The sequence below is a fragment of the Balaenoptera acutorostrata genome, chromosome 16 (genome assembly GCF_949987535.1).
Source record: "Balaenoptera acutorostrata chromosome 16, mBalAcu1.1, whole genome shotgun sequence".
Classification (NCBI taxonomy): domain Eukaryota; kingdom Metazoa; phylum Chordata; class Mammalia; order Artiodactyla; family Balaenopteridae; genus Balaenoptera; species Balaenoptera acutorostrata.
In genome coordinates, this window is record NC_080079.1 from 38361039 (window position 1) to 38384709 (window position 23671).

The 23671-nt window shown below is 40.5% G+C and overlaps 1 protein-coding gene across 1 annotated transcript in view; it reads left to right on the forward strand.

Moving 5' to 3' along the window:
• The first annotated feature begins 429 nt into the window (after positions 1 to 429).
• ANKRD22 (ankyrin repeat domain 22) overlaps positions 430 to 23671 on the forward strand; it is a 32775-nt gene continuing 9533 nt past the window's right edge. The window contains exon 1 of the mRNA XM_057530595.1: positions 430 to 477. Within this exon, the coding sequence (XP_057386578.1) occupies positions 430 to 477 (48 nt within the window). The remainder of the gene's footprint in view (positions 478 to 23671) is intronic.

Consider the following 23671-nt stretch of genomic DNA (forward strand, 5'->3'; position numbering starts at 1 on the left):
CCCGTGCGCCACAGCTACTGAGCCCACGTGCCACAACTACTGAAGCCCACGTGCCTAGAGCCTGTGCTCTACAACAAGAGAGGACGCTGCAGTGAGAAGCCTGTGCACCACAACGAAGAATAACCCCTGCTCATTGCGACTAGAGAAAGCCCAGGCGCAGCAACAAAGACCCAATGAAGCCAAAACTAAATAAAAATAAATAAATAAGTTTATTAAAATAAAATAAAATAAAATAGAGCCTTGCACATGGTAGGTAATAAATATATATTTATTGACTAAATAAATAAAAGTAATATGAAGGTTTTTTGAGCAAGTCGATCCATCTCTGAGTCCAGAGCATGTGCTCTTAACTTTCACTACTGAAAAGAGATGCACTCCATTCAGTGATCACAGTAAATGCATGTCACTGTAAGCTCTACCAACGGCAAGATGCAAAAAGAGCTACTGAACCCAGAGGTGAAAGGAGGTTGGAGGGAGGTAAGATTTATCAAAAGAGGAGTCCAAATGTTTTCCTCAATCTTTTGATCCCTGATGTTTTTGAGGCAAATGTATCACCAGTCATTCCAACAAGCATATCTGACTCAGCATCTAATATTCTGGCTACACCATATGACTAACCCAGCTCTTTTTTTTTTTTTTTTTTACCATTTTTATTTTATAGCTACTTTATTTATTTATTTATTTATTTATTTTTGGCTGTGTTGGGTCTTCGGTTCGTGCGAGGGCTTTCTCTAGTTACGGCAAGTGGGGGCCACTCTTCATCGCGGTGCAGGGACCGCTCTTCATCGCGGTGCGCGGGCCTTTCACTATCGCGGCCCCTCCCGTTGCGGGGCACAGGCTCCAGACGCGCAGGCTCAGTAGTTGTGGCTCACGGGCCCAGCTGCTCCGTGGCATGTGGGATCTTCCCAGACCAGGGCTCGAACCCGTGTCCCCTGCATTAGCAGGCAGATTCTCAACCACTGCGCCACCAGGGAAGCCCTAACCCAGCTCTTGACGTAAGGAATCAGAGAATCAGGAGCTGGAAGGAACATTTAGGGTCAATGAGCTACCCCACCCAAAACTGGTTTCTTCTTAATCAAGCCAGGCCTATCCTCCTCTGGAGTCCAGAGAGCTCATATTAAGTGCATTTTGTCATCTTGGATTCTCCCTTTGTTTCCAGGGGAAATTCTATCTGTGGAGAAACTCTGACTATATACACTGAAGTCATATTCCTATGTTATGTAGTCTGATTATAAGGGGAGAAGTGGGAGGACAGGGAAAACTAATCAGTGGAAGCAGTCAGTTTAAAAAACATGAATTTCCAGTGAAAACAAAGTAGCAAAGAATTAGAGATCAAAATATATTAACTAATATTCATATCAGTTATGAATTATCATGTTCATTGTTTCAGTTATCTCTTACAGTGTAACAAACCACTCCAAAATTTACTTAGTGAATCAAAAAAACTTATCTCATGATTCTGAGAGTTGGCTGAGCTCTGCTAGGAGGTGCCTTTATCTCACATTGTGTTTGCTGGGATCACTCATGTGGTCGCATTCAGCTGGGAGCTCCTGGGGCTGGAACATCCAAGATACTGTCACTCAAGTGTCTGGTGCTTCAGCTGGGTGGCTGAAGCCACCGGAGTTTGGGTGGGATTCTCTCTGTGGCCCCCCATCATGTGGTAGTCTAGCCTACGTTTTTTAAGCATGACTGGATCCCAAGAGAAGGTGAGAAATAAACTGGCCTAGGTACAGAATCGGCATAGCATCCCTTCTGTCACATCCTGTTAGTCAAACAAATCACAAGGTTGTCCCATATTGATGGGAAGAGCAATATGCGTGCATAGGAATGGGAGGAATTGATGACTGTCTTTACAATTTCCTGTGTTTGCTATGATTTAGACACTTCTAATCATTAGCTCATTTAATTTTGATGATTACCTTTTCAATTCTCTGATGAAGAAACCAGTAGTCAGAAAAGTTGTCTGAAGTCATCAGCCTTTTCGTAACAAAGCCAGGAATAGAACCTCTGTCGCTTAGATCCCAAAGCCCATGTTCATTTCAATTATGCCACAGCGTCTCTCATTTTTGAAATATTTAGTTAGGACACCATTTCGGCATAAACTTAAACAACTCTGAACTCAAAGACTTGAGAAATAATCTTGTCTAGCCCCTTCACTTCACAGATGAGGAAACTGAAGTCTAAGCATGTTCAAATTCACATAGAAAATCAGAGCAGGAATTGGAAATCTAGTGTCCTAACATTTCATGCCACAGCCCAAGCCAAGGTCCAGCACTGTCCTTAGGGGTTGGAAGCCCATAGAAGTGCCTGCTGTGTGAGCTCACCAGACTCTCCAGCTGTGTTGGCTGCATTTCCCCATTCTCTCGTCTGAGTGTTACGGGCTGCCAACTGTTGGGCTCCAGGATGTGCTCAGTCATCCAGGAGGCAGAAGTGAACCAACAGACATTTCTCACCTGCCCTATGTGACAAGGAGCTACAGGGAGAAGAGGAGCCGTGAGGCGAGGGGCTGGGAAATTGTACAGGAAACCTGACCCTAGCTCCTAGCTCATTCAGCCTTCTGTTTGACCACCTGCAAATGAGGCTGTTAGCCTCAGAGCTCATGTCAGGAGGGCCTGCTCTGAGAGGGGAACATTCTAAGAGCTGTGGATTTCTCTTCTGTGGCATTTATTTGGTCAGAGTTAATAAGGCCTGTGTTAAAATGTAACAGGACAATAGCTGGTTGAGTTGGATTCTTTTTTTTTTTATCTAATTCTTTAACTTTTGGCTGCGTTGGGTCTTCATTGCTGCGCGTGGGCTTTCTCTAGTTGCGGCGAGCGGGGGCTGCCCTTCCTTGCGGTGCGGTGCGCAGGCTTCTCATTGCAGTGGCTTCTCTTGCTGCAGAGCCCGGGCTCTAGGGCACGGGCTCAGTAGTTGTGGCTCACGGGCTCTAGAGGGCAGGCTCAGTAGTTGTGGCACACGGGCTTAGTTGCTCCGTGGCATGTGGGATCTTCCCGGACCAGGGCTAGAACCCGTGTCCCCTGCATTGGCAGGCTGATTCTTAAGCACTGAGCCACCAGGGAAGTCCCCGAGTTGGATTCTTAAAAGTTCAGGGAATCCAAGCTCATGGCAAGCAATATGGAGTTTCTGTGGTCTAGTGGTGTCTGGGGAGCTGAACAGATGTTTGCTCACAAACATCTGGAAACCAAAAAACTGTCATAACGGCAAGAAGTCTACTTGCCTCTGAGGTCTAAAGCACGTTGAGATCAAATGCACTACAGTCTCTTAGAGGTAGCAGGAGTGCACAGTAGTTCAAGGGAAGGCTTTTGGCTACGCTCAGCCACTTGCCGGCTGCTGACTTTGAGCAGGTAATCCTACCTCTCAAAGTCTTAGTCCCCTCATCAGTAAAAATGGTGATAATAGTACTAACCTCACAGGGTTATTGTAAAAGAGCACTGAGTGGGGTAAGGTGGATGAGCTTCTTGAGATCTGCCCAGTAAGCACTCAGTAAAGGCTAGCCATTATCTTTTATTATTATCTCAAGGGATTACTACAAGGATTGAATTTGACAATATATGATAAGCAGCTGGCAGTGGGCTCAACCCATGGTAAGTGCTAAATAAATGAGAGCTGCTATCTTTGATATCAAGGCAATGCTAGGTGGTCACTAAAAATGATATTAAAGACTATTTTGTAACATGGAAGGGTGTCAATATGTACTGTTGAAGGGCAAACATAAGATGCAAAAAAATCATGCCAAAAATCTCATTTTTTTCAAATAAATAAAAAAATAAAGTGTACATTTCCCTAGGAAGAAGATTGGAAGGGTATATATACCAAAAAACACTTTATTATAAACTAGAGCCAACCAAACAAAATCCCATAAAAACTTGAGACTGCATTTCATAGGCTTGGAGCTGAATCTAATACAATGAACATTAGGACCTCATAAGGGAGTAGACATAAATCATCTCTTTTTTAAGCCCTGAAAGACGTCAGGAATAAAAGAAAATTATAGGTCACAGGGTAAAGTGGGCTACATTCTTCATCGTGGGTCAGAGTAGTAAACTCACACCCTGAAGTGTATACCTTGTCTCATACTGTGAAACTGGCTTTACTGCGGAATTGAAAGAGACTTACAATTTAAGTCATCCAGCAGATTCTTGAGTCAGTGGAGAAATAGTGGAAAGTTTGCAGAAGTAGGTGGCTGTATCTTGAAACAACCATCCAGTGTAACAGGATTCGTCAGTAATATATTTACTTCCTAGTTTTATTTTCTGTTTTTACCAAGAAATAAAAATTAACTCTCTTGTCTCAGATATGTTAAATTATCTAACAAAATTAAGAAACAAAAATCTCAGCATTCCAATGACTATGGGACCACGAGCATGATATTTACTCTTTGAGTTTCCATTAAAGCACATGATAATAACTAATTCTGTAAGCACATGGTAAAGGATGACACAGAAATAGAACACACTGTGGAATTAATCATTGCATAAGAGCTAAACAATTAAATAACCTATTTTAAATTTAAACTTGCAATGCCGGTTTTTTTTTTTATTTTAAGGGTTGGCTGACCCCATTTCCTTCTCCATTACCATAAATTTCTGTATTTACTGGAAAATTCAAAAGTGATTTCAAATCTGACAAGATTTTTTGAGTCTTGAAGTAAAAACCCTATATTAGTACAAAACAAGAAGTATTACTGCTGTTTGGCTTCTGAATCCTGGACTTAATTTTAAGTGAACAAATGATATAAAAAGTGCTGACAAAACAAGAGAGAATTACAGAATGAGATGGCAGGGCTCCAACGCATAAAACTCAGAAACACAAACATTCTGATTAGCAAAAGTACTTATTTGATTAAATAGCAATTCTTAGCATTAAAAAGGTGGCTCAAATGAAAAGCCAATGTCCTTGCGTTATTTAAAGAAGAAATACAATCAAGGAATTTATACAGGCTGTAGATGAGAAAAAAAGTCTAAAATAAGGTATCTAAACTCTCTCATTTCTTACATTGAAAACTACTGGTTGATATGCTAATAATTCTCAAAACCTTTATCTCTAGAACAACTCTTACTCCAAAGTTCTGAAACCACATAACAAACTTACTTTTGGATATCTCTCCTTACCTGTGCTACACTTGTGTCCCTTACTCACAACTTACGCAAACTGGAACAAATCATCTCTCCCCAGCCCTTCCTTAGTCTGACTCCTCTTCCAGTGTTTTGAATTTCAGTGAAAGGTATCAAAATCTACCAGATTTCCCAAGGAGCAAACATGCATGTCATCCTTGATATGCTATTTCCCATGTATCTCATATCAGAGTAAGAATTCCTGCTATTTCTAGTGTCTAAACATCTCTAGAATATTATATCAGCCAGGGTGCAGTAAGGAAAACCACACTAGTTATTTCAACAGAAAGATTTAATATAAGGACTCAGTTAAGTGGGTATCGGAAGGTTGAAAAGGGAAAGAGAGAACCCCGAGGTAACGGAGAGAGGATTGCAGGGGGCAACCACCACTTCTCGGACTGGAGGAACAGAGAGCAGAGCTTGGGGGTATCAGAATTTAGGAACTTGGGGGAAGGACCCTGAAATTCTTGGGACCCAGGCTTGAAGAGGGGCCACTGTCTGGCAGTTGCTAATGCTGGAGGAGCTCAGCAGAGAAGTTGCATCAGGTTGGCAGTGGGAGGGGAGACAGCTGGTGCTGGGGACTCTGGGAGGGGGGGTGATTAGGCCGGTTCAGGGAGTGTGAAACGAAGCTGGACCAAGGGACTTCCCTGGCGGTCCAGTGGTTAAGACTCCGCGCTTCCACTGCAGGGGGTACGGGTTCGATCCCTGATCGGGGAACTGAGATTCCACATGCAGTGTGCGACGGGACCAAAATATTAAAAAAAAAAAAGTTGGCCCAATGGCTGTTTCTAAGATGAAATACTATTGCTGGGCTTAAACTGATAGGATCAGCAAACATGGAATGAGCGGGTCTCTTTCTCCCTCCTTAGCCTTGTAGTCTCCCTTGAGGGCTTCGTATTGGGAGAACCTAACATGAGGTCAGTGGGGAGAAAAGAAATATAGTCCACAGGGAGCTAGTGTCAGCATCACAGAACAAAATATAAACAAGTGTGTTTGGTGCCAGGAGGTAGTAGCTGTCAAATGACGAAAATAAAACCGTTTAGTTTGATGTCCTTTATTTAAGGGGAAACAATCAATGGGTTGGAGGAGTACAGTGCCTCAGAAGCAGTGGAGTCCTCTTTCCAAGGATGTTTGGGCAGGAGTGAGTTGTATAGGTTGTTAGAAGCAGCAACATAAAAATAGGGCATGATTGGTTAGGAGGTTGGAGAGTTCTTCACAAGGCTAGCAGGTCAATTAGGGCATAAGGAAAATGCATTTGGCTTAAATTGATTACCCTGGGGTTGCATATCTGACCTTATTTAGAACAAGGATATCAGAACCGATTCTTGGTGTTTGAGGACTGACTGGCTGGAAATACTGTGTTTCTGGTCAAGCAGAGCATTTACAAGACACGAAAGTTATGTAAGTTTTGGTTTGCTGACGTGGCATCTTACGTCCTTCAGAGTTCCTCCTTTTCTCTCCATCCCCACTGTTGCTCTTCTGCCTTTGTTTGGTACCATAACCTCTCAGTTGACCTAATGCAGTAGCCTCCTAACTGGTCTTGCTGTTTTCTCTCTTGTCTGCCTCAAATCCACTCTCCACACAATGGCCAGAGTGTTGGCTTTATTATATAAATGAAATTCTGATCATGACACTCCTTTAATCAGATGCTTCCAGTGGGAGCCAGTAGACAATGTGGTGAGTTAAGATCCCTAGGTATGCTCTACTGAACCTCTCTTGGGGGTCAAGTCTTTGGGCTACACCTTGAAGGAGCCTCTTTTTCCTCACAGGGAGTTAGGTGCTGGTCAGCTGGGGTTGGCTATAAACACAGCCATAGGAAATGGACATCTTTAATTTTACGCCTGTAGTGTCTGACTCAAATATTATTTCTTGATAGATGTTCATGTGTGAAAGTTGTTTCCTAGAACTTTTTCTCTTCTGTTTTTGTAATTAAGCCTTTATGTAAAGGCTCAGTTTGCCAGATAGTGAACCCTAAACAATTTTAAAATATTATCTGTTTCTCAGACCTCATTAGGACAGTGTTTCACCATGAGGGGTACGAGAACATGCTAACCCCAAATATGCCTCTTTGGCATATGGATTATTTTTTTGAGCTAAAGGCCATTGAGAACCAGCAGATGCAAGACAAGATTTAAAAACAGGGTACAAGTTTTCCTTTCGTAAAGGAAATTTTTATCTATAAAGGAAATTGACATTTGTAGAAGACACTGAACAACTTGTAGCAATAAAGGGGGCACCGACTTAAATCTGCCTGACAAACTTTATTATTTAACTCTTGTTTACCTCACTTTTCCTGCCACCTCTCCATAACTTGCCTCCGCTCCCCTTCCAACCTTCTCCAGAAGCCCCAAACACCTTTCCTTTAGCCTAAGATGGTATCTAGTCCTAAATTCTAAACACCTCTTGGAGTTACACATCCCCTGAGTTTCTCTCATGTATATGTAAGATATACATGCTAACAAACTTCCCTTTGCTGTTCTCTTGTTGGTCTGTCTTTTGTTGAGCCCCAGCAAGAACCTAGAAGGGTAGGAAGAGAAAGGTTTTCTTTCCTCCTCTATGACTATATTCCATTCTCACAGTATAAGTGATCCAAGTCCTCTTTCTTTACCTTTAGTTCTCCTGTTGGCCTAGAAGAGGTTTTTCCTACCTTAGCACTACTTTGGGCAGGATAATTCTTGTCTGTGAGAGGCTGCCCTGTACACTGTAGGATGTTTAACAGCATCCCTGGCATCCATCTTCTAGATGCCAGTATCATGCCCACACCTGGTTGTGACAACCAAAAATGTCTCCAGAGAGTGCCCTGTATTTTTATTTGCTAGATCTGGCAACCTTACCTGGGGAAAAAAATCATCCCTGGTCAATGTTCACTGGCCTAGAGACAAGTGCAAGTGTTTCGCCACTTGCAATGAATCAACTGCTTTATTACTTTGTTTTTAGTGTCATCTGTCCATTCAAACATTTCATCTTTCACAATTATAATGAGTATTGTGTCTTTAGAACCAGATTGTAGGGCAGGAAAAAGAATTTTCCCTCTACCCTTCTAGGTTCTATGGCTGAGAACCCACCTGTAATAAAGACAGATTAACAAGAGGAAATCAAACAGAAGTTTAATAACATGTATACCTCATGTACACATGGGAGAGACCCAGGAAAACTCTTGGAAGTGGCCAAGCCACCACCTTAAATACCTCCTTCAGCTAAAGACAAAAGAAGATGTTGGGGGAGGGGCAGTTATGGGAGGTGACCAAGAAAAGCACAGAAAACAGGGGTAAGGGTGTTATGCAGATTTAAGTCATTTCCTTCTCCATTGATAAATTTCCAGAAGTCATCCTTTTCTTCCTGGTACAGTGAAGGAGACACTTTTACAAATGGAGAATTCCCTTATAAATGTAAATCTCCCTTACAAAAGGGTAAATTCTACTGCTTTCAGAGATCTGCAGTTTTTCAAGAATAATCAATTCAAAATAATCCTTATGCTAAAAAGACATATTTTAGGGTGACACATTCTGCTACCCTTTGTCAGGAAGGGAAAAAACCTTTCCTCTACCCATCTAGGTTCTTCTGGTTGGTCTAAGAATTAAATTGACAAAAGACAGATTAACAGGAAAAACTCAGATTTAATTTTGTACATATAGGAACCTAACATACATGAGAGGTTCAGTGACAGAAAAGTAAAATAAGGTATGTGTGCTATCCTGAGCTAGGGAATGGGACAGGGGCCTGGGGCTTCCAAGGACAGGAAGTTCATTCACGGGATAATAATAAAAAGAGGACATGTTTAGTAATTAAATATTTGCCCTGCCATATTAATTGGGCCACTTAGATAAAATTTACCTCCAGTAATAACGTTTTTCTGGGAAAAACCCCCAACTTAAGTTCTTCTAGGTAGTTAAGGGAGGGGCAATAGTTTCCCTTGAACCCACGGGATCTTGATTGCCTTTAGTTCAAAATAATCCTCATGCCAAAGCGGCACATTTTGGGGAAGCTTGTCCTGAACCCTTACACCTTCAAGATGCAGTCAAGGGAGAGATGCAGAATCCAAATAGAGGAGTTGTGGTCCTGATAAGAAATTAGAGAAGACTCTTTTTTTTTTTTTTTGGCCGTACCACGTGGCAGGCGGGATTTTAGTTCCCTGACCAGGGATTGAACCCCTGTCCCCTGCAGTGGTAGTGCAGAGTCCTAACCACTGGACTGACTGACAGGGAATTCCCTAAAGAAGACTTTTGAGTTCAGTTAGGGTGAAAAGAGTTTGCAGAAACTACAAATTAGTTAGAAGAGGTTACAAAGAAAGCTGAAGGGGATTATGAAAGATTTGCATAAGAGAGTGAAGGATTTAAGTCAGTGGGAAAGACACTTAAATGTCTTAGGAAATAAAGAAATGAGAAATGACACTAAGCCAAAGAGGAAGTCAGCTGCAATCTTAGTGGGTATTGCAGGTTTCTGTCTCCAACAGAAGAATTAGCTAATTCTTAAAACTCCTGGGAGGTAGGCCCCAAAGCTAAGTCCATAGTAAAGTGTCTAAGTCTCAATATAACAATGAAAAGAATAGCCCATTGTGTCCATCATTGGAGTAGGAAGAATTTCCCTGAAAAAAAAAATATATATATATATATATAGGCTTAGGCCTTGGATCCTGGCGCCAAATCTTGGCCACAAAGAACCTTAACTGATCAAATCAGTTTGCTTGGGATGGTTGAAAGCTTTCTCTCATGGGTGTGTGTATTAATTCTGGGAAAGGTTAGCACTTTGCTGTGATTGTGTTAAGTTCAGAGAAAATGTGTGAATATTTGGTATCATATTTGGTATATAAAATATCTACGATGTTTAAGAGATTTGGCATGTTAGCACGTTTGACCAAGTGGCCTGGTGTTTCCATTTAAAATGTATAAGAGAGTAATTGATGTATAATAGAGTAATTGATTTTAGACTTATGATTTTAAAATGGAATATTATAAATTGACTAAATTCGGAAACAGTATTAGAATGTTTAGGATGACTTAATATTTATTATATTAGAGTAAGTTTAGTTTATTACTTTATTAGATTTACAAGATTGTTTAGCTGGGAAAGTATTACACTACGCTCAGAATTAAAGTGCTTATAAAGGAAAATCAAATATGGTAATACTATAAGTGTAATTTAAACCTTTTAGTATAATTGAATTCACTAGAATGTAAATGGGACTGATATTTCAAAAAGTTTAGGTTTTTTTAATCTGAGTTGCTCAAACTTTACTCAAAGATGCCCTTGAATGTGATTATGAGCACATTTGTGTATATAAAATACTATAGCTCATAAATTGACTTTATTATTTTAATTAGTCTATATTAATAAAAAAAATCAAGGAATAATAAATAAACTTATGTGTGCATAAAGACAGCAATAATCCATCAGTTTTAAAGATTATTTTTCATGAAGGTCAAGTCCTATGCAGACATATATGGTTCTAACAAGCGAGTTTGTTTGCACTTAGCCTTTCTCAATAGCCACTGAAAACCAGATTTCAATTAGGAAATGTCCTAAACACAGTACCCTGTTTTGAGCCCTGAGTCGTTTCTGCCTGTGTGAGAACTTTTCTTCTCGCCTCATCTGTGTTTCCTTTTTTCCACATGTCACCACTGGCAGAGTAGGTATGACTCAGAAACCAGTTCCTCGGGGTTGTAACATTAGATGATGCACAACTTGGGTGATTCATTACATGGTAAACTAATGCCCTTGTTTCATTGGGTTGGGCTCTCTGGAAGGTGTGTTGCTGTGTAGGTTGCTGGAAGAACACTCACAGGTGTGGAAAGAAAGGACTTGCCACCGACCTGGGCTTCTAGGGACCTTTCTCTCGACTGGGAAGGATTTTGATGTTAATTGGAAATACCTCCAGAAGATTCAAGAAGCTGTGAAATAAGTCTGTGAAGGACCAGCATGGGAATCCTCTACTCTGAGGTATGTAACTTCTCTGGAAATAAGATTCCCAAGATGTTAAAAATTGCTCATGCTTTTCAAATGGAATTTCCTATCCCTATTAATGTCTCCTTTTCATCTGTCTAACTTTCTGTAAGAGCATTAAGTCAAAACAAAGTCCAGTGTGCTAGTCTTTTTGATATTTTAATATTTTAAGGCAAATTATTTTGCAATCCTAAAACTTTAGCTAGATAGTAGCTAGTAGAGAGCCATATAGTATACATGTCATGATGTCCAGATGTTTGAGGGGGTAATTTGGATCTGTAAAATGAAATTTATGAAAAGAGAGTTAATGGAGTTGTGTTTTCTGATGTCAAACATCCAGAGGACAAGTGAAAATTGTCTTCAACTGGATTTTCTAAACAGACTAAAGATAGCCTGGCTCTTTTATGGAAATGTGGGTATAGAGTAATGCCTTTCCGCTTGATATTTGAAAGGAAATTCACCTCTAGCAATTACTAATAAAGTCTATCCCTGTGTAGAAGAAGGATAAAAGCAGAATGTAGTTTTGATATTTTGAGTTTTTTCTTTTCACAGCTGATGGATACAGAAATGCTTTTTCCTGTACTGAGAGTAACCTACTAGAATCAAATAGATTTTTAACAGTGTTTCAAAGGAGTACAAGAGAGTCATGTTTAAACAAGAGTCCAAGAGGTGTAATGAGGTTATTATTCATGATTTGCTCCCTTTCCTCTCTCACACAAATAACCGGTCGGTCTGCATTTCATTGCAGATGCTCAACAGAACCTCTTTGGGTGCTTCTTCTAATACTGAAGGCAGTTTCTCAGTGTTGGCAGTTATGTCTAATGCCAGGGGTGTGTGTGTGTGTGTGTGTGTGTGTGTGTGTGTGTGTGTGTGTGTCTTTCTGTAGTCAACTTTTCTTTGATTAGTTTATATTTCTAGATATGTCTTGCCCAGTGACTTTAGGCTGGTGAAGAACTCACATATATGAAAATGTCAACACATGTAATGTTCTAAAATGCTACTCTGGCCTTTCTTAAGCCCTAGATTGCCTAAGCACCAGGAAGTGGAACTTGTTGAAAATGCAGTTTCAAGGGCCCCCAACCCAGAGAGTCTGTTTCACTCAGTTTGAGGTACGGTTCAGAAACCTGCTTTTTAGGGGAGCCTCCCAAGTGATTCTGATGTAGGTGATCAGTTTACCACCCCTGGGAGAGAAATGCTGCTCTCGGCTAGTGCTTTTCAAATTTTAATGTGCATACAGATCACTCAAAGATCTTGTTCAAATGCAAATTATTATTCTGTAGGTCTGGGTGGGGCATAAGATAATGCATTTCATCTCCGCAATATGCTGCTGGTCCTGGACCATGCAGTGAGAAGCCAGATTGTAGCGTACAGTCTAGGTCCTGGAAATAATTACTTAAGGAAGTCTTTGTGTGAGCAGTGTAATTGTTTGTTGATGGGGTGTGGATTTGGCAAGTGGTTGAGTCAAGGCAAGACATTGATACTTATTAGTATCAGTGAGAATATCCCCGGAAGTGGAATGAACTTTTCACTTTTCAGATATATTGAGGACAAAGCAATGTGGAATCTACTATGATATTTGAAAGCAAATACGACAATCACACACACACACGTATACACACACCCTTAAAAGACCCTAACTTACCTAGAAGCTCATAAGTAATTATTCAAAGCTCATAATTAACATTGAATCAAAGCTAGTGTCAACTAAGATAATATATGCACAACCTAAAAATTGAGAGTTATGTTTTATTCAGCGGACACACTGAGGACGTCAAGCCCAGGAGGCAGCATCTCAAATAACCCTGAGAAAACTGCTCCGAGGAGGTGAGGGTGAGCTAGGACAGATAGGAGTTTTGCAACAAAGGGCAGGTAGTAGGAAGAAAAAATTACTGTTAATAAAAGAAAACTAGATATGTCAAGTTAAGGAATTTAGTACTTTTCTATGTATGGGAAGATGCAAGAGTCTGGGCTCACTAAAATCACTCCTTTGATATGCACCTCAGCTATATGGGGCCAGGATCCTGTGTTTTCATATCCTGAGTTTCCACAGGACTCACCTTTGGAGTGGCTGCAGTCTGATGGCTGCTAGATGGCAGGTATTCTTTGTTTCCTTCCTGAGTTCCCTCGGGGCTCACCGGCTCACCTTTGGTGGCTGGTGGTGACTGCAATTGCTGATGACTGTGACATCTTTTGTTTACTGATATGGCAGGCAATATTTTATTTCTCAGTAGTCTTAAGTAGTGTTGGGATAAATGGTGTTTCCATGCAACTCAGTATCACAAGTGATACTACTTTGAGTAACTCAAAGAGGTACTTAGAACTTGGGCTCACATAGCATCTTAACAAAAGAAAAATAAACTTTTAGAGGAGTGGCAAGACAAAGGAAAAGTACTTTGAGTTTCTAAGGCAGCAAATTGAGGGAAGGCAAATATGTAGGGGAGCTCATGGAAGACAAGGGCTAGTTAGAAATTTTACTCTGTAGATTACTTTGGTGACTTCTCTGCGCTGACAAAGGTAATTTTGTCCTTCCTGGTAGAGAAAGAAGGGGCAACACCTTCACATATTTATGTCCTGCTTTTAGCTAAAGAGGGGGAGGGCAGAGAACATTCTTTGTATCTGCTTCTTCTCAATTGCCTTTAGTTCAAAATACCTGTTACACTAAGAGGTGTAAATTGGGGTGCATATTCTGCTACCCTCTAGAGCCTTGCATTGCTAATAGTTATGCTATTATATATATAGCATATACATATATATTTTTTGAGGTATAATTGACATAACATTATGTTAGTTTCAGGTGTACAAAGGAATGATTCAATATTTGTATATATTGCAAAATGATCACCACAATAAATCCATTAACATCTGTCATCACACATAGTTACAAATTTTTGTTTTGATGGTAACTTTCAAGATCCACATTCCTAGCTGCTTTCAAACATGCAATGCAGTATTATTAACTACAGTCACCATGCTGTACATTACATCCCAATGACTTATTCATTTTATAACTAGAAATGTGTACCTTTTGACCCCCTTCACCCATTTCTCACACCTCCGACCTCCTGCCCTGTCTCAGGCAACCACCAATCTATTCTCTATATTCATGTGCTTATTTGTGTGTGTGTGTGTGCTTGTTTGTTTGTCGTTTTTCATTGTTGTTGTTTAGATTCCACATAAAAGTGAGAGCATATGGTATTTATCTTTTGCTGTCTGATTTACTTCACTTAACATAATACCCTTAAGGTCCACCTTTGTTTTTGCAAATGGTAAAATTTTGTTCCTTCTATGGCTGAATAATATTACATTGTGTATATGTACCACATCTTCTTTATCCATGTGTTCATCGATGGACATTTAGGTTGTTTCTAATATATTTGTAAGAAAGAAGGGGAGAATGAGGGGGTGTCCCAGAGTGGGTCCTAACCTCTGCAGTAGAGGATATGCTTAGAGCTCAGTGAGAGAACTAAGCTTGGATTGATCACCCCCGGCTATGCAGGCCAGACTTTTAAACAGGGCTGATTCATTTAAACCAGGGATCCCCAACTCCTGTTAGGAACCAGGCCGCACAGCAGGAGGTGAGCGGCGGGCGGGCAGGCGAGGGAGCCAAGCGTCATCTGTATTTACAGCCGCTCCCCATCGCTCGCATTACTGCCTGAGCTCCGCCTCCTGTCAGATCAGCGGCCGCATTAGATTCTCATAGGAGCACGAACCCTACTGTGAACTGCGCATGTGAGAGATCTAGGCTGCACACTCCTTATGAGAATCTAATGCCTGATGATCTGAGGTGAAGCTAGCGCTGGGGAGCAGCTGCAAATACAGATAATCATTAGCAGAGAGGTTTGACTGCACAGAGAGCATAATTAATCAATTGCTTTCAGACTCATATCAAAACCCTATCTGTGAGTGGCAAGTGACAATTAAGCTGCATCTTACGGAGCAGACTGGACATAAGCAACAGACTTTGGGTGTCACTGTCTCCCATCACTCCCAGATGGGACCATCTAGTTGCAGGAAAACAAGTTCAGGGCTCCCACTGATTCTGCATTATGGTGAGTTGTATGATTATTTCATTATATATTACAATGTAATAATAATAGAAATAAAGTGCACAATAAACGTAATGTACTTGAATCATCCCGAAACCATCCCCCCCTCCCCTGGTCCATGGAAAAATTGTCTTCCATGAAATGGGTCCCTGGTTTCAAAAAGGTTGGGGACCACTGATTTTAAACCCTTATCACACATATCTGTTCATACTATTTGCAATAATAACAAGTATTTAATTAGGCCTTTATTATGTGCCTGGCTGTGTTCTAAACATTTTAAGTGTATTAACTCATTTAATACTCACCCAACCATATAAGAGAGTCACTATGATTATCCTTATCTTACAAGTGAAAAAACTGAGGCAAAGATAGTTTCAGGAACTGGCCTGGAGTTATGCAGCTAAAAAGTACTTACTGGCTAGAGACCTGTGTACATTCAGGGAAATTGTGCTCATGTCCTGATGAACATGCTAAGTTCTTTCCCTAAAGCTCTCTCAATAGGCATGTCACCCTCCATAAATAAGCTGGTCTTAACCACTCTGCTCTTCTGCCAATGCTCTTCCCCACGAAGTTACACTCTTGTCCTTTTCCCTTTGTTAGAAGAATAGGGTAAACTAAATCCAGGTTCCAATGAGGTACATTTTACTCCCACCCTGTAGAGAAGTGTTGCGCACTGCAAAGTATTACAAAAATTAGAAAGAAGGAAGTTGTATAAGAACTTAAAGAGCTCAAGAATTTGTGCTTAGGAGATCTATAGAACATTCTCCAGGCTCTTGTCCTTGTCAGCTGGGGAAACAAGGCCTTAAAAGGAATATCTAGAAAATTATATTATAATGATGTATCCCTTTAAACTTTGGGAAAGTCTAATGTTAAAGTTACCTATGAACAGTGGTACCCACACACACACATACACACATACACGCACTCTTAATATTAATGTTTTAGGAATATATCTGTTTTTCAGATGGGAAGATGTTACCATAGAAAAAGAGCATATGGTTTAAAGAAGAGGGGGATCATATTGAAATATACAGTGTCCAGAGAAAGCAATTTAGGCTGAGCAGGGCTTTTTGGGGGAGCTGGTACCATCGAGGAGGAGAACTCAGGGGGAACAGGAATAGAGATGTAATGAATGGGAAGGCCATTGGACCGGAAATCCAGGAAACCTAGAATTTAGTCCCCATTGTGCCAGAAACTCGGGGCAGTTGGGGGAAATCACTTAACTTCTTCTGGTCACAGTTTTGATATATAAAACAGGATAGCTGGGTGAGATCAGGTTCAGCATGAAACATTGTGTCCTTCCATGATAAGGGAAAAGGAGAGGCAAAGGCAATTGAAAAAAAATGCCTCCCTCACAATCTCTATCTACTTAGTTTGGGTATTGAACCCTTTAAAGATTTTGGCATTGTATATTTATTTATTTAAAAAAATTATTTTATTTTATTTATTTTTGGCTGTGTTGGGTCTTCGTTGCTGTGCACAGGCTTTCTCTAGTTGCGGCGAGCGGGGGCCACTCCTCACTGGGGTGTGCAGGCTTCTCATTGCGGTGGCCTCTCCTGTTGCGGAGCACGGGCTCTAGGCGTGCGGGCTTCAGTAGTTGTGGCTCTCAGGTTCCGTAGTTGTGGCTCGTGGGCTTAGCTGCTCTGCAGCAGTTGGGATCTTCCCAGACCAGGGCTCGAACCCGAGTCCCCTGCATTGACAGGCGGATTCTTTTTTTTTTTTTTAAATTATTTATTTATTTATTTATTTATTTTTGGCTGTGTTGGGTCTTCGTTTCTGTGCAAGGGCTTTCTCTAGTTGCGGCAAGCGGGGGCCACTCTTCATCGCGGTGCGCGGGCCTCTCACTATCGCGGCCTCTCTTGTTGCAGAGCACAAGCTCCAGATGCGCAGGCTCAGTAGTTGTGGCTCACGGGCCCAGTTGCTCCTTGGCATGTGGGATCTTCCCAGACCAGGGCTCAAACCCGTGTCCCCTGCATTGGCAGGCAGATTCTCAACCACTGCGCCACCAGGGAAGCCCTGGCATTGTATATTTAAAAAAGAGCACCAAATAGGTTCTATCCCAACTGATTTCTTGATTCTTTCCTTGTATATTTTAAGTATTTTACAAGTGATAATGTGGTACTAAATCACATTTTAAAAAGGAAATGATAACTTCAATGTATGAACAGAAACCGGCACTAAACATTTGTAAATATTTATTCATTCATTCAGTCATCCATTTATTTAATCAACAATATTTATTGATTACATACTATATTCCAGGCACATGCTAGCTCCTGGTACATAGTGATAAATAAATAAGAGTAGATCTTGACCTCTTGGAGCTACCAATGTAATATGAATACACAAGTTAAAAAAAAATAATTGTAAGTAGTGAAAAGAGAAATCAAGGAAGCAACAGGATAAAGAGAGAGTATATAAGAGGGGTGTACATATGTAATTAGACTTGACCTGAAAGGCTCCAATGAGGTAGTGACATTCGAGCTGAACTCTGAGGAATACGAATCTAGTCTTGGGAATCCTGGGGAGAGTGTTCCGGACAAGGGGTGTATGTATGGAGAATCTGAAGCATGGGAAGTTGGGCCAATTGGAATAACTGAGTGGTATACGAAAGGTATGGGTGAGAGCAGTTCGTCTAGGTACAGGCAATAAGAAGTTTTATTGTCTATTCCGAATTTAGAGACTAATAATACTGACTAAAGGTTGATTTGCTTTTTGTCATCACGGCGCTCCAGTAATTCTAAATAATGTCAGTTTAACATGGTCATCCCCACCCTTGGGCAGCCATTGTTTGGCAGAAAGTCCTGGAGCCCAGGAGGCAGTGAGAGTGACACTACTGCTTCCTCAAAGCCCTGCATTTACCTCTTTGGTGGTCTGAGGTAGTAGGGAAATATCAGGGCCTCCGATTGGCTAGATCAAGTAGCTAGAACCCACCCTTCCTCCATCCTTTCTCCTCATGATTGGAGGCAAAGGCTTTCTTGCCCTGCCCTGGCCTCAGAGCTTCTCAGGTCTCAAGTGTGGTAATGAAGCTTCTTTAACTTCCTGGCCCTGAAGACAACATCATATTCTCAAAAAGACCTTGTTGGAGAAGGAATAGAAAATAGATAAATGTGTGCCCTTCCTTGATTTCCCCTTCACTGTTACTACGCCTCATAATCCAACCACTGCTGGGGCTGTCCTTTATGTTACATAAAGGTTAAGTGGACCTACGACAAAAAAAAAAAAAATTCCTGTGCCTTTTTTATTTATCTGAAAGAAAGAATTTACTAAGAAATTTAAATCACGGTATGTGAAGAAATGAGTCATCAGAAGGAAAGGCTTGAGCTTTATTGTACAAATAAAATAAAACCTTCACTATTATTCCCTAAGATTTCCTAAGTTGAAGAGGAAGAAAATGTCTTCTTGCCTTTTCTGGGAAGACATTTCATTAGTGTACACGTTTCTCTTGTACACTATCTGAACCGTGTTGCATCAAAAACCACAGATTTGGGCTTCCCTGGTGGCGCAGTGGTTGAGAATCCGCCTGCCAATGAAGGGGACACGGGTTTGAGCCCTGGTCTGGGAAGATCCCACATGCCGCGGAGCAACTAGGCCCGTGAGCCACAACTACTGAGCCTGCGCGTCTGGAGCCTGTGCTCCGCAACAAGAGAGGCCGCGATAGTGAGAGGCCCGCGCACCGCGATGAAGAGTGGCCCCCTCTCGCCGCAAATAGAGAAAGCCCTCGCACAGAAACGAAGACCCAACGCAGCTAAAAATAAATAAATAAATTAAAAAAAAATCTATTAAATCAGTTAGGAAGACACCAAGACTAGAAGCTTTTTTTTTTTTTAAAAAAACCCAAAAAACCCACAGATTCTCCTCAGAAATTGTTAGGGAACGTTTTAAATGGGGGGAGCTGCAGCATGGAGACGGTTAATAAGCAACTTATCAAGGCAGAGTTCCAAAGTCTCTCTCTTTAGACTGACAATTAGGGAGGATCCACTGCACTTCAGGGGAAGCAATACTGAAAGTGGGGATGGTGGGGAAAAAACTTTGCTTTTCAAGACCTCTGTTACAGTGCAAGCAGCTCAGTTTCCTCCATGGTACTCAAATAATGTCAACTATTTTTCCGGCTGTGATTTCTATTTAACTTGGAGCAGTGTAAAACACGGTTATGTTAAATAACCCATACAGAATAGTTTAGTTAATCATCAACAAACTGAACATGTCTTGTGCTCCCCAGAGGCGCTTCTTAAATTTTAGGGCCTGGAAAACAGTTATCAGCTATTTTGAAAGCCAGGCACGTACCCTTCCTCTTCTTCTGGCTGGTCTATGAATTAAATGGACATGAGGAAGATTAATAGGAGAAAATCAAACAAAAGTTTAATAACATGTATACATGGGAGAGACCCAGGAAAACTGAATAACTCACCAAAATGGCTAAAACCCTCACGTTAAATACCATCTTCAGCTAAAGACGGAGAGGGTGTTGGGGGTAGTGATTTGGGACTTTGAAGGGGAGGAAGGTAATTCACAAAAGATGGAAAAGCAAATGTTTGGTAAATAAATGTTTGCTGGGCCTGCAGAGACAATGGGACACAGAGTGAACTCTGATCTTTAGGCTCTGCTGAGTTTCCCCCATACTTTTTGCAGAGATCTCTGCTGAAAGCTCTATCTCAGAACAGGGCCCCCTCACCCCCGCTTTTTTTTTTAATTGAAGGAGAGTTGATTTACAATGTTGTGCCAGTCTCTGCTGTACAGCAAAGTGAATCAGTTTTACACATGTATACATTCTTATTTCTAATATTCTTTTCCATTATGGTTTATTCCAGGAGATTGGATATAGTTCCCTGTGCTCTACAGTAGGACCTTGTTGTTTATTCATTCTAAATGTGATAGTTTGCATCTGCCAACCCCAAATTCCCAGTCCATCCCTCTCCTCCCCCCGCCCCTTGGCAACCACAGTCTGATCTCAACCAACAGTCTGTGAGTCTGTTTCTGTTTTTTTTTGTTTTTGTTTTTGTTTCTGTTTTGTAGGTAGGTTCATTTGTGCCATGTTTTAGATTCCACATATAAGTGATATCATATGGTATTTGTCTTCCTCTTTCTGACTTACTTCACTTAGTATGATAATCTCTAGTTGCATCCATGTTGCTACAAATGGCATTATTTTGTTCTTTTTTAATGGCTGAGTAGTATTCTACTGTATATATGTATCATGCCTTCTTTATCCATACATCTGTCGATGGACATTAGGTTGTTTCCATGTTTTGGCTATTGTGAACAGTGCTGCTATGAACATAGGGGTGCATGTATCTTTTTGAATTATGGTTTTGTCCAGGTATATGCCCAGGAGTGGGATTACTGGATCATACGGTAATTCTATTTTTAGTTTTCTGAGGAACCTCCATACTGTTCTTCATAGTGGCTGCACTAACTTACATTCCCACCAACAGTGTAGGAGGGTTCCCTTTTCTCCACACCCTCTTCAGCATTTGCTATTTGTAGACTTTTTTAAAAAAAATTATTTATTTATTTGGCTGAGCCGGGCCTTAGTTGCAGCACACAGGACCTTCGTTGCCGCATGCAGGATCTTTTAGTTGCGGCAATGTGAGATCTTTAGTTGCGGCATGCGAACTCTTAGTTGCGGCATGCAGGATCTAGTTCTCTGACCAGGGATCGAACCCAGGCCCCCTGCATTGGGAGCTCGGAGTCTTAGCCACTGGACCACCGGGGAAGTCCCTATTTGTAGACTATTTAATGATGGCCATTCCGACTGGTGTGAGGTGGTACCTCATTGTAGTTTTGATTTGCATTTCTCTGATAATTAGTGATTTTTAAAAATTAATTTTTATTGGAGTATAGTTGATTTACAATGTTGTGTTAGTTTCTGCTGTACAGCGAAGTGAATCAGTTATACATATATGTATATTCACTCATTTTTAGATTCTATTCCCATATAGATCATCACAGAGTATTGAGTAGAGTTCCCTGTGCTATACAGTAGGCTCTTATTAGTTATCTATTTTATATATAGTAGTGTGTATATGTCAATCCCAGTCTCTCAATTTATCCCTCCCCCAGTAATTAGTGATGTTGAGCATCTTTTCATGTGTCCACTGGCCTTCTGTATGTCTTCTGTGGAGAAATGTATATTAAGGTCTTCTGCCCATTTTTCAATTGGGTTGTTTGTTTTTTTGCTGTTGAGTCATATGAGCTGTTTGTATATTTTGGAGATTAAGCCCTTGTCGGTTGCATAATTGGCAAATATTTTCTCCCATTCTGTAGGCTCTTTTTTTTTTTTTTTTATAATGGTTTCCTCTGCTGTGCAAAAGCTTGTAAATTTGATTAGGTCTCATTTGTTTATTTTGTTTTTATTTCTATTGCCTTGGGAGACTGACCTAAGAAAACATTGGTATGATTTATGTCAGAGAATCTTTTATCTAAATTCTTGGCAGCTGAGGGAGAGGTAAAAAGACTTTCTGAGTCTTCAGTTTCTTAAAAATAATCAGCCTAAATTAATCCTCATGCCAAAGAGGCACCTTTTGGGGTGGCAAATTTTGCTCCCCTACGTCATTAACCCATTCATGTATTTAAACGTAATTGCTGTTTATTGAATATCTATGCCTATCTATTTATTGATGATAAATACATGTTAGCATAAGGCATGAAGATCAAACCTCAGACTTTCTGGCAAAAAATTCAGCTAATGTAAAGTTCTCTCTATCCTGAATATTTATCTTTCCTCCCTTGCTTTGGCTTTAGAACCAAACTGTCATTGTTTAGTAAGGTTAATTCTTCGACTTTTGTTCACTATCCTATCACCTCTTCATTCTCTTTTAGTAATTATTTATTTGATAACCACCTCTGCCCATCTTCACTGGCTGCTATGTTTTTTTAAAAATAACTATAAGAGTAGCTTACATTAATTGAGGGTTTATTATGAGTCAGACCTGAGTTATGTGCTTCATCTATACAGTCACGCTTAATCCTTTCTGTAACCTGATAAAGAAGATGTGATTATTAAATGGAGAAAGAAACTGAGCACAAATTGTTTAAGTAAGTTGTCCAAATAACATAACGGTTTCGTGGCAGAGTTGAGATTGGAACCAGAAAGTTTGTTTCCAGTGCCTGTATTTATAACCACTTGAAGCTACCACTTTGCCTATAAATGTGCAGAACTTTGGCTGGACCCTGCTACGCCCCTCTGGGTACTCACTAGCTCCCGCTTAGCTTTCACTACCAAACTTACCACGAATTCCTCTCTGATCACACTCCAATTCTTCATAGACCACGAACTCAGGCCCCTGTATTCTGCCTTCTGTCTGACACTGTATGAAATTAATCTCTGAATGGTCATTAGTGATCAAATCCAGCAATCTTATCTTGCACTTGATTCTCTTAACTCTATCTTCCTTCTTGAAACTTTTAAACTTTTTTTTAGCAGACATTGCTAAGCACAGAAACTGTGTGTCTAGGAAATAGGCAGCCTAAGAAAGATGGAAAGATAAGGTCAGGTTAATATTGGAAGTAATATTGCTCAAGTGGGATTGAGAAAGCACTCCAAGACACCGTGCGACTCTTGCAGGAAAACTATCCACTTTTCCTTTCCTCCTTATAGTTAACTCTCAGTGAAGATTTTGAGGAACCCAGTCAGAGGGAGCTTTATGTGGTGTCCTGTGTGAATGTGGGCCCAGTGTTGTCAAATCTTACAATTTTTTAAGAGAATCTGGAAAGCCAGATCACTACATGAAAAACTCCAGCTTTTGAAATACTGTAAATTAAAATGCTAGGAAAAGAAGAATTAACAATTTGTATGTGATGTCTAAGTGAGCCAGGAAGACATTTCACTTTTCAGCAGAAAAATTAACTCTATAGCCACCTGTTTTCAAGTTCTGCGTAGAAGACCATCAGTTCCCAAGTGCTAGCCCGTGAGTAGTAGTCATCAGTGGCAAATTTTCATTGGTGTATGTGAAATTTTTTAAAAAATGAAGTAGGTTTTTCCATAGAGCTAATTCTATCTAACAGACTTTTTTCCGTCCCCTCGGATTATAGATTTATGTTGTCAGTGCTTTTATGACCCTGAGCTGCCCCCTAGTGGAGACAAAGTTTATAACAGCATAGAACCTTTTCAGTTAGTTGCTTTTACACCTCATGCAACAAAACACTACGTGATGTCTAGTAATTTAATTTAATTTTCTAACTTTTAAAAAAAACTTTGCCTCCTTTGCATCTGGACCATGTCTTTTTCTGATTTCTCCTGCAACCGCTCTGACCATCACTTCTTTACCTCTTGGCAGATATCGCTAATTAATTTAATTAATACTTAATAAGCAATTATAGTAACCTCCATAAATTGAGCATCATTCATGTGCCAGGTATTCTAAGTGCTTTTTTATACTGTCTAATTAAAATCAATCTGAAACTATTTAATGTGTGCCTACCATGTGCCCAGTGCTGTGTTATATATATGCTGGGGCTATGGCAGTGAATGGAATGAAGCAGCCTCTATTCATGTGGAATTTATAGCCTGAACTTCAGCGCTTTCCCTCACTCACTGTGGCCTCAACCCCTCCTGGTTCACAGTAGCTT